Here is a 12,266-nt window from a genome sequence, read left to right as displayed (position 1 = left end):
AGGTTGTTCAGTCTTATTCTGCTATGCTCTGCTTCTGTGTAACTTTACAGGGCAACTCAAATCAGACGCCATGGACCATTTTAGATGCCTCCTTCTTCTCCATTGTCTTTGTCCGTGATTATATCTTCCCGAATCAACCATTTACTCCTATTTTCTTTGCCTTTGCCTTCACATAGACCCTCATCAAGTCTTGCCTGAATTATAGCAGTGATTTTCTCTTTGGTCTCCAGGCCCTTCCTAATCCAACCCACCTTTACATATCTAAGAAAAGAATCTCTAATCTGAGAATTCATCACTCGTTCTGAAATTAAAACCTCTGGTATTCCCACTGAAGTCAGCAGAAAAATGCAGTTTCTTAGCAAGTTGCTGTGGCTCTCCAGGTTCTTACCCGGGCAAACAGTAGGTGTTAAAAGAATGCAGAATACATGAATAAGAAAAAATATTTTTTAATATTTGTAATTAAACAAAAATCGAGACAATTTAAATATCATCAGTCTCAATTATGATTTTGTTTTTTTGAATAAACTTGTTAGTAGCCGATGAAAATAAATAATGATAGATTGTCTGAGGCTCAGATATTACGTTTTGGTGATTTCTAATGATGCACATGTGCTTTATGTCTGGGTTTAATTTTATTTTTGAGGATGAACATTATATGAGGAATAAGATTATATAATTTTTATTTCTGCATAGAAGTCCACTGCTAGAATAACTACAAAATAAATTGAATCTTCTGCAAAAATCCTGTACTGAAACCATTAAAATCTAACAGTACTTTAATGAGAACTTAAAAAAGAGATTAAAATAATTTTCACTCCTACTCTGTTGTTGTTGTTGTTATTATTATTATTATTGTTATTATTAAGTGTTGCTTGAATCCTGGCCAAGGATTTTGAGGCTAACACAGGGCTCAGCAGAAAAAAATGCTGTGATTGATTGGTCATGTGTGCAATGAGTATGGGAGTGGGAAGTTATAAATAATATGGCATATTTGCTTGTCCTAACATGCTGCTTAAAGTTATTAAAAATTGTGTTTACTTGGAAGTATTTGAGGAGAGCTGCTTAGATAGTAAAAGTATCTTATCCTTTAAGATTTGTTATTGCCTGTTCTAGATTTCTACATAAGTGATATGTTGAAGGAAATTGTTTAATGTTATCTATCTAAATGCTAGAGTATCATTTGAAAGTAGATTTATTTGAGACTGGAAGAGATGATTTTATGAATGGAGTATATTACTGTTATAATGTCTTAGAGATATGTGCAGATCTACAGGGAAATGAATTAATAGTAAAAGAAGCATTAAAATATTGCAAATTTGTAATCAGTTTGAAGAAGATGATATGGTATGATAGAACAGATATAGTATGACCAGAACAGACATAGTATGATATAAACTAACAAACCACAGTTTAAATTTTAGTACTGCTATTTACAAGAAGTATAACTCATACAAATTACTCAATGTTTAAATACTGCCAATGTCACCACAATAAATTCAATAAAATAAAGAATTTCTGAAAATCAGTGAAAAAAAAAAAAAAGAAGAAGAAGAAAATCAGAAAATAAAAGTAAAGTGCCTGTCACTTAAGGACACAATAGAGGACGTGAGTATGTTCCATACCCTTCTTTAGTATACTTCTGATAATTCTGTTCTTAAAACAGTTCTCCTAGCTTAGCTGGTGGTGCTGTAACATGTCATTGTTTGATAATACTCCCCAGTAAACATTAATCAATCATTTAGTTATTGAACACATACCTACCTCATAAGAGGAACCAAGAATGAAAAAAAATTTTTTTTCTGTCCTGGTGAACAATAAACAACCAGTTCAGGAAACAGACATTTGCCCTGATAAATTCCATATGAACATATTAATTAGAGAAGAATAAAGACCTACGCAGCAGTGGAGGAGAAAACTAACTCTGGACTTGAAACCTGCTTCAACTTAAGTTGTCTGGGCAAGATTTTGAAGTAGAGTAAAATTTTGTAACGTAGGGAAGAGGAAAAGTAGTGTTTCCGATGAAGGGAGCCTCATGAGAAAATCCATGGACCGTGGGAGAAGAGGCTACAAGCAAGGGGAAGAGGTGTGGTTACAGTGGAGAACTTGGGGTGGAGGATGGAAAGAGGAGATGAAGCTGTAAAAGAGGATGTGGAAATACACTCAAGTGATCTGTAAACCAAGTCACAGAGTGTGGATGTTATCCTGCAGACAATGGGGAGTCAACAGCCATTTCAAAGAAAGAGATTGACATCCATTTTTTCTTGTGGAAGTTAATTTTATTGGCTGTGAAAAGACTGATTGGATTTGTCTGGAAATAAAAATGGGCCTGATAGCAATGAGACCAGTGGAGAGGTATTATTAGAATCCATGAAATAAATGACAAGAAAGTAAAAAAATGCGGGTGATCATCAGGATGACTCCATATTGTTCAATGGAGAAAATGTTGGTGACACTAAATTTAAATAGCAAAATCAAAGGGAGAAGATATTTTGAAAGAAGGAAAATGAGTTGAGTTTTGAACATTTTTGGAGTATCTGGCAGAAAAGTAGGTAATAGATCCCGGTGGAATATCTAAGAAGTATCACAGAGATATTTAGAAAGGAGGCTCCGAGTTTAGGATTGAGATTTGAGTATAAAACATAGATTGGGTAGAAAAAGAAGGGAGACATACATGAGCCTATGCCTAGGATGATGATTTTGAAAATATTCATGGTCCTAGTACAAAATTTAGGGGAGGGGACAATGAGTGAACCTGTATTTGGGAAATAGGAGGGCTCCCTGTAGAGACAGCTATTGCGTTAAGAAAGTTGAGATTGGCGTTTCTAGAAGAAGAAAGGAGTCCACAGTATCTAAAGCAGCAGCTGGGTAGACGATGAGGCATGCCCTGAGATAATTAGATCATGCTGATGATGCTGTTTGACTTAGGAAACACCAAGTTCTTTTTCCTCCAAGGTTGTACATTTGTGGATATTCTGTAGAGCACAGCTCCTTCACTTTATTATGACTAAGAACCACCTGGGGATTTGTTACCATGCAGATTCTGATTCAGGAGGTCCAGATGAGACCTGAGAGTCAGTATTGCTAACAAATCCCAGGTGGTGCCTATTTTGGTGGTCTATGGACAGCACTTGGAATAGCGAGGCTCTGGTGGTTAGTAAAAATGGGCGATGGTAATTTAGGATGTTTACTTGAAGCAGCTTTCTGTCCTTACAGTAAATAGATTTTACCGTCCCACATGGGAATCCGCACTAGTGCTGGAATTAGAAAGTTCTGGCAGTTTGAATCTTTCTGTGTATTGGATACCAGATGAGTCTCACCTTTTCTTTTTCCCTTTCTTCTTTTTAATTGGCTGTCTCTAGTCTCCTTTCCCTTCCATTTAGGGGAAATAAAAAGCATTCCCTTGATATTTCCCTTTTTCAGGTAGATGAGCTGATGCTTCCTTTAGTAGAACCCGCAGTGAGTCTCAAAATATTTATTTTGTTTTGTACTTTTATTCCTGATATTTTCTGCCACTCATTAGCTTGGAGTCTCATTTGACAACATTTAAGGAAAAAACTATGCAATCTTCAGTCCAGATGTCTGAAAATCCTTTGTTTACTGGTGTTCTGACTTTATTTATCTCCCCCACTGGCCTCAGAGCTGTGTCTACATGTTCCTTGTGTCTGTTTTACTAATAAATTGTGTTAGTTGTATCTACTCACCTGCCTCTTACTAGTCTGTAAATCTGAAACTTGAGAAATTGTATTACAACCATTCTGGAGAAAAAAGTGCTTTTCTGCTGTGTAGGAAGGCAGAGCCAGATTTTAAAATAAACAAACAAACAAAAACAAGAAAAATAAAGGGAGCTAGAGGTGCTGTGGCAAGTACTGAAGTGTTGGGAGCTTGAGTTAGTGTGATAAACATGGCACCTGAACGAGAACACAGATGCAAATGAAATGGTATTGATTGAACATCTGCAATCATTAAAAGGAAAAAGGAAGAATCAACTATTGAGATTTCAAAGAAAATGGTGATACTGCCAAGAGATATCAAGAAATTAAAGGAAAGATCTGATTAGCACTTGGGTAATAAAAGAAGGAAAATGGTGAGTTTAATGTGATTTTGAGGATCATGGAAATGGACTTTTACTCAGTTGATATTGATGGCTGGGTGTATGTTGCAGACATTAATTCTAGTTTTTAGATTTTGCTTGAAATCTTAGGGAAGAAACAAATTGCTAAGTGAAAGAATGCATGTAATTATTTGATGAAAGAGGACATAAGAAAAATCATTTCTTTAAGAGATGGATTATGGAAGAGGGCCTTTAAAGAAAGAGAAGATGGACAGAATGATGGTGTGCAAAGCCCCTGAACTTATTGGTATGATGTTTTATGGAAGAGAGAGATTGAAAAGACAGAGAGAACAGTGAGGTCGAACACAAAGATGTTAAGAGTACAGTGAGAACTGAATACAGCTCTGTGTTCTTCAAGTAACGGTTTCACAAGTGCAAGGGAATCAGGGCAGAAGCCAAGTTTCAAAAGATTAAAATATGAGGACTTGGTATAAAAATATGGACAACGAGTATTCTCTTGTAATACACTAGAAAACATACATGGGCCATAAAACCAAATTGGTTTTGGCCATGTCCGTTGACCTCTCTAAATTTTGTTGTTGGTTTTTTTACTTCTATACTAGAAATTATGCTATTTCTTAAAATCATGGAAGAAAACCAACGAGGTTGCTTCCATTCCATAAAGGAAAGCACACTGTTTTATTGCTCTCTCTCCTGCTCATATTTGTGTTCAGTTTGAAGAGTTATGGGATAAACCACAGTGGAGAAACTTCCCGTAGTTCTCTTACTCTTGGACTGAGAAAGTAGGCTGAGAAGTTCACAAAAGATTATCTTTACTTTAGGCGCTTTTATTTTTAAATTTAAATAAGTTAATTTTCTTATTTCATTGAGACACTCTGGTTTTTATTTGAAATTATCCTCTGTTATTATTGTTACAGAGGTAGTTTGGCCAGTTGCGGCCAGTTGCTCAGCGTCTAGTGTAGTTAGAACACGGAAAGCAATACTATGTGCAAATAATAACATATCTCAAATAAAATGTGGAAAACAAGTGCTCAGCAAACCTGAAAAGTTTCCTGGACATGAAGATTTATTTCTGTCTAACTAGACAGTTTTAAGGACCTGCTTGTTCCCACCACAGGCTGGCTCAGTGGAGTAAGAGTTAACTTAGGAAATATGTCATCATCTTAAGAAATCCATTCTTTGTTTAAAATACCCTCTGCTTGGCAGCAAAGCAACTGGATCAGCTGCAGCAGGGCTCTGAGTGACCCTTCCACCCTGATTCCAGTACCCTGTGTTGTTCTGTTTCCTTGGAAACTGCAGAACAACTGGGCTCATGTAGTGTCATCACAGCTCACCTGGAGACACAGGCATCAGTCACCCCATGACCATCACAGGGCTCGTGAACAAGTTTCAGGTCTCCTAGGTCCTGCCATATCTTTCAGAACACCAATGTCAGACTGTGGGTAATTCGGAAATCAGTTTAACCTAAAGTACTAATTTTCATTTTGCTTATAAAGTGTTCACTGGTCTTCCAAATTTGGTGTAAAATAATGCGTTCTTGTGTGTTTTTGATCAAAGATTTTTATTTTAAAATCATTAAAAATTATAATTCAAAGATGCCCAGAAGCTGTCATTAGTTGTTCAGTTTACTTTTGAAGAATTTAATGTCACTTGAATCTCAATTTTTGCATAACTCTTTCCTCAGAAAAAAAACATCTGTATAGCTTACTGCCTTAAAACACTCCAACTAGGACAAAAGAGCAACAATAAATTATTAGAAACCAGATATTTTAATCATGTGGTTTTGAAAATAGCATTTGGGTTAAAACAGCAAATTAGAAGAGTTTTATTAAAGAAAAGAATGACTCATTTCATACTCTTATTTTTATTTTAACTTTTGGGGAAAAGTTACACTTTCTGTTGTGTAAGTCAAACTTCAGCCTTACTGAAGTTTTCATAATCATTTACAAAAGTTAAATACTTTATAAGGTGAAATAATACTACTTATAATAATGTGAATAATATCACATTAATTTTGAAGTCAGTGATGGCACACTTTATTACAAGGGGCGCACTGCATTATTTCATAGTATGTTCATAATCAAATGTCATGGTATATATGTTGCATTATCATAATTTTCTGATTAATTTATTCTTTGTGTGTACATGTTCCAATTGCATTTCATTAACTCATAGTTTTCTTGCAAGTTTGTGCTTTCTTCCCATGTTCAAAGAATCTCTTTAATCCAATTTCTCTGTTTCTCCTCATACAGTCTGGCAGCCAGATATGCATCTCAGTCTAATCACAGTGGAATTGCAACCAGTCAAAAAAAGCCTACTAGGTCAGTTAATATCTCTAATGTATTGCTTATTAGTGATAATAAAGTAAATGCCCAGTGATATTTTGTCCTCTCATTCTAATTGTCTTTGAAAATTACATACTTCTAGATGAAAAGTTTAGAGAGTATTGTTATAAAGTCTCAGGGATGAGCGTGTTTGCATTAGATCACTAAATCGGGGCTTGGCTTCTTCTAATTTAGTGTTGTCATTCAGAGTGCTGTAACTGGGCTGAGTGTAGGTTCTAGGCTTAGAGAAAGTCCAGGGGAAAATTTCTTGGAAGGATCCATGTCAGGCCACGAAATCTGGAAGTTATGCACGAAGATTATAATTGCTTTTTGGGCACACATTAATTATTGTACATTTTGAAGCAGAATTAAGAAACGTTGGCAGATTTTTGTGGGAAAGTTAATACTAGGTCAGCCTGGACTGTTCTTTTGTCTATAATATATTTAATTTTTGCTTCTTTATGACATATGTATTTTAAAGACAGTCTGTTACAATAAATGACACTTCATTATGTCTGGTTTGGAAAAGACTGGTATATAAATACATGTTGAAAGTGTTTGGTTCTCTTTTCAACGTTAAGTTGCTGAAGGCATGATGGTAGCATGGAACAGCTGAGTGAAGCCGCAGCAAATGTGTCTTGTACCCCTGATTATTATGTGATTATATGCCTCTCACTCGCTGGGGCAGTATCGCAGTGGTGGTTGAACAGTCACTGCTGAGATAATGAATTATATTATGCAATGTTTGACCACAAAGACTGCTTATGATGCCTTGACTTGAGGTATGTGCTTTTCCCCTTGCCTTAGTTTTCTAAGTTATGTTCATTTTCATAGTAATTAAAATTATTCCAAAGAGACAAATTAAAAGGGTATTGAATTAAAATGAGAAGATATGTTATAAATTAACATGTGCAAAGAACAGTGACCTGCCGTGCAAATAAACATTTTTATTACCACTTCTAAGACTGATGCATATAAAATATATTTTAAGTACTTTGATTTGATAGAACATCTCTATTTCTTCTCTTTTTAGCTTTATTCGCATTTCTCTTTTTATTACTTTGATGAATGATCTGGAGCTCTGGCGGCCTGTCAAATTAGGGAATGAGAAGAACAAATGGATTTTTTAATTTGTTTTTCTGAGAACTAAAGATCACTTGGCTTCATGGGTCACAATAAAGATTAAAATGTACTTTAATTGCTTTCTAGAAACATCAACTTTTATTGCAAGCAGGGCAAGTTTTGTGACAAAATTTGTTTACACATGTGAAAAGTACTTTCTAAATCTCTGACTGTGTCTACAGGACCAGTTTTCAGATTGATTGTGATGGGGACTTTTTGCCAAATTACTTAGTTGAGTTCTTTCTGCTGAGGACGGTCACTGGCTCTCAGAATTCTCATGTCTGTGGTTATTGTGTTTTATTTATAAAGTTCGTTGATCAATTTGAGCAAAAGTTTAATTGCTGGAATCATTTGGAAAAAATTGTAATCTTGTGTGTGACACAATCTCTAATTAGCAAAGTAGCTGATGAGATCTTTATTAGCCACATGTATTTAAACTCTAACATACAGTCAGCATTTTGAAACTTAACTATTCCAAGAAATCAATACTTCTGTTTTTAAGATGGTATTTGTATTTTCTTGATGTTTGTTTCATTTTGCAATATCGGTTACTGTTTAAAAAAAGTATATTATTTTAGCATTCAATTCAATAATACTATATGGAAATAATATGTTGAGTAATATATATTAAGTTAAAATGTGAATATTGTCACAACCGGTTATGAAATTGTGCACCAATATAACAGATATAAACATTCTTTTATTTTAGACATTTTATAAAAGAGAACAGTACAATATTCAGAAATGTTTTATAAGTTCTGAGTTATATTTTTTACTTAAAAAAAAAAAGATCACTGCAGTACACAGTGGCGTTCACATGGTGGCAGCAAATACTACCGAAGTGGCTGGCAACCTTGCTACAATATGTCTAAATATGTCTTAGAATACCAATATTAGTTCTTAATTTCTAGTTTTTAATTTGTGTGGATTGAGTTTATTATATATACAATATATATTAGTAATATAAAATAAAATAATAATTGTACCTTTTAGTCACAATTCATGAAAAAAATTGATACTTGAAATTTTAATGTGGAAACCGTTTACATAGTAAAATAAATGATCCAAACTGATCTTTATAGTTCAAATAAAATAATTGAAGGTTATAACTTCTGGCCCAACTTCCTCTAATTTGAAGATAGTCTGCACATATTTCACAGTGTCCGGTCCTTCATATGCAAAGAAGAGCCGGAGCTGCTGTGCTGTAGGTGTATTTTAAATTATCTTTTTGCTGACAGAGATTTTCTTCTTCGGAGACCTGTGTCCTTTCTTATTATATTGTCTCTGTGATCATTTGCCCACACTTGTGAGATGAAGTCTAAGTGCTTACTTTTGGCAAGAGAATGAAAGTTTGGGACTAGTCCTAAAGCTAGATTTAGGGTTAAAGCTAGAGCTAAGATTAGGGTTAGGGTCAGGGTTTGGGTTAGGGCTGGGGCTAAATTTAGGTTTAAAGTTAGGTTAGAGCTAGGTATAGGGCTAGGGTTAGGATTCAGTTCAGTGTTGTATAATGAGTGGGGCTAGAACAAGGGCTAGGTTTAGGTTTAGAGTTAGTGATTGGGTTAGGTTTAGGGTTCGGACTAGGGCTAACGCTAGGGTAGGGCTAGGTTTAGTGTTAGGGTCAGGGATAGGGTTAGGGCTAAGTTTGGTGTTAGAATTAGTATTGGATACATGGTTAGGGATGGGTTTAGGTCTCTGAAAGGGTTAGGATTAGGGTCAGAGTTTGATCTAGAATTAGGGTTAGAATTTGGGTTAGAGTCATGGCTAGGTTTAGGGTTAGTTTTAGGGCTAGGCTTAGGGTATGGTTTAGAACTAAGAGGAGGGATAAATTGAGGACTAATGCTAGGTTTAATTTTAGGGCCAGGATTAGGATTAGGTATGAAGTTAGTTTTAGGGATTGGGCTGAGGCTAGAATTAGTGTTAGGAAAAATAAAAAAAGAAAGTTTTTATGAGAGTCAGATTGGAAAAAAAAAAATGAATTAACTTGTGACTGTGCACTGCACCTTGTGTTTTAGAGTAGTTAACTAGCTCAGATAGTCCATAAGTATGTACTGTTGGTTCAGTAACTTCATTCTTCTTTGCATTGATGTACACGTTGATTTAGGATACAGCTACCTAAGATACAAACAGATGTTCAAACATTGAAAAGAACAACTTCACAACTGCAGGTATCTGATTAATGCCCTGAGAACATAATAAAGCTAAGTGCTATTATTTCCTTTGCTTTTTGTGCATTCGTTACACTACTTTTAAGTCAAATTTTTATTCATCAGGGTGTGGTGAGTACGATTTTTCTTTTCAGTTAAAGGTGACTTTATTTCTAATTGTTCTGTATTATTAATATACTTTGGAGCCACATTTATTGAAAAGTGAAACAGGATTTTTCTGAAGATTCTCAAACCTTGTGTTTAGCTATTTATCTGTCATTTAAAGCAATATTTTCTGCGAAGTAGATTTAAGAACATCATGCATTGTGGCTCTGCCATTACCTCTCCCCTGCTCAGAACCTCCCGCTTTGCATCTTTTCATAATGGATAATAATGATGTAATTTTTCTTATGCTATTTCAGGCTTCCAGGTCCCTCTAGGGTGCCAGCTGCCAGCAGCAGCAGCAGCAGCAGCAGCAAGGTCCAGGGAGCCTCCAATTTAAACAGGAGAAGCCAGAGCTTCAACAGCATTGACAAAAACAAGCCTCCAACTTATGCAAATGGAAACGAAAAAGGTAAGCGTGGGCCGGTTACTGCACCATGGCATCAGTCTGACGTGTCTCGTAAATTACACGCTGAGTCCAGCGTTCAGGCCGTGTTGCCGCTTTTGGATTGGAAGTGCTACCAGTGAAGTTTCCTGTGTTTTCTAACTGCCCCCCTCCTGAATCCCAGCTTTCTTCAGGGTTTCTTATCCGAGGAACATGTTAAGGAAACAGACTCATCTATGTTCAAGTGGTTGGTTATATACAGTCTAAAATGTTTCTCAACATAGTTTCTCCCAGGTGCATATAAATAGCATTTTCTTTTGTCTTCTCATGGTTTTGTGAACATTTCTCCTGAAATCATAAATCTATATTAAATTTATGTGAATCCTTAGCTTTAGTTAACATAAATAAGTACCATAGTGTTTTGGGAAGTTACGGTTGGAGCATTGACATTTGAGACATAATTGTGATGGGTACTTGATCCTTGAAAGCAGCAGGATACAGAAATATTATAACCTTAGTTTTTCCTTAAGAGACAAATTAGCCATGTTTATTTTATTTTCTTGATAAAAAAAAATGCATTATAGAAATATGAAAACTCAAAGTTACCAGAAAGAACACAGTGGAAGTCTGTGCTAACGTCAGGTTATAATTAACTATAATGTTCTCTGTGATGCACAAAAAGAGCATTTAAAGGTGCTGGCTTGCCCTGGACGGTTTGGCTCAGTGGTTAGAGCATCGGCCTGCAGTCCGGAGAGACCAGGGTTCGGTTCCCACTAAGGGCACATATCTCAGTTGAAATTTGTCCCTGGCACTGGTTGGGTCGTGTGGGTGGCAACCACTCGATGTGTCCCTTTCACATTGATGTTTCTCTCTCTCTCTCTCACCTTCCCACTCTGTCTGAACAAAATATCGAAAAGTGTCCTTGGGTGAGGATTAAAAAATAAAAAATGAAAAAGACAAAATAAAGGTGCTTGCTTGATGCATCTCTCTGTGGATCATGGATACAAGCAAGAAAGTATGTAGCTTACCCCTAAACCATGAGAAAATCAAGAACCTATATTAATGCAAGCAAAAGGGACTGAGGGACTAGGGCATTCTGCTGTATTTTGAGGTAGCATTTTCAAATCAGTAGAATTTTAACTACCCGTCATGATACTGAACTAACTGTACATGCAACATGACATGAAATTCAAAAGTGACAAGTATGCTTAGTTAATAAACAGCTGGCAAATTTGGTTTTAGTAACTGAACCAGGTAGGAACATTTTTGCTCTGATTACATCACTTCAAATTGTTTCGTAGAGTTGATCTGATTAGACAACTTGATCCCTGAAATATCCCTCTTTTTCTGGTCAAATGGAAAAAGAAGAATAGTGTATATTGGAAAGTTAGGTGATTGTCTTTGAAATATAGAATTAAACCATTGATTGAAGATCTCAAGATGTATTACTGAAGACTTACACTTTTCCTGGGGAGAAGAGGGAGAACAATTTCTTATCAGAAAAACATTGCCCTTGTTTTGTGACTTTCCTAGAAAATGTCATACAAGGCCTATATGTGCTATGAAATTCTAAGGGAAACTAAACCTATTTAGACATGGACTTGTCTTGAACAGATAGCTTAAACATCCAATTTAGCTACATAATACTATAGTTATATCATATTTTTCCAGGAAGTTACTAATAACACTGACAAAGAGACCTAGAAATGCTTTAGATAACCTAATACTTTGATATCACAACGTATCTGAATTTTCCTGTCATGTAAAATCATTTTTTTAAAATTTCTGATGTTTAAAAGTAAAAATACAAAGGTAGGCAAGCAGTCATATTTTTTTCATAGTCATTCAGTCTCTCTCAGGTATATTTAGGAAGTAGTGCAAAATTAGAAAGTAGCAATATTTACAGTAACCACAAGGTGGAGACAGATGACATACATTAGGAAGTTCTTGACCATGAAAAGCAGATACTCTTAGGTCTAAATCTAGAGCAAAAAATGAGGTTCATGGTGAGTTAGCCACTACTTTTAATTCCAATTAACTGAAAATTCCAAAATACT

The 12,266-nt window shown here is 35.4% G+C and overlaps 1 protein-coding gene across 3 annotated transcripts in view; it reads left to right on the top strand.

Moving 5' to 3' along the window:
* Positions 1 to 12,266, top strand: part of NAV3 (neuron navigator 3) — a 332,922-nt gene that overhangs the window by 129,696 nt on the left and 190,960 nt on the right. For all 3 annotated transcript variants that reach the window (XM_036251933.1, XM_036251934.1, XM_036251932.1), the window contains exons 6-7: positions 6,325 to 6,393; positions 10,085 to 10,236. In XM_036251933.1, the coding sequence (XP_036107826.1) occupies positions 6,325 to 6,393; positions 10,085 to 10,236 (221 nt within the window). The remainder of the gene's footprint in view (positions 1 to 6,324; positions 6,394 to 10,084; positions 10,237 to 12,266) is intronic.

Source organism: Molossus molossus, unplaced genomic scaffold (genome assembly GCF_014108415.1).
Source record: "Molossus molossus isolate mMolMol1 unplaced genomic scaffold, mMolMol1.p scaffold_m16_p_10, whole genome shotgun sequence".
Classification (NCBI taxonomy): domain Eukaryota; kingdom Metazoa; phylum Chordata; class Mammalia; order Chiroptera; family Molossidae; genus Molossus; species Molossus molossus.
This window is presented reverse-complemented; position numbering and strand designations above follow the sequence as displayed.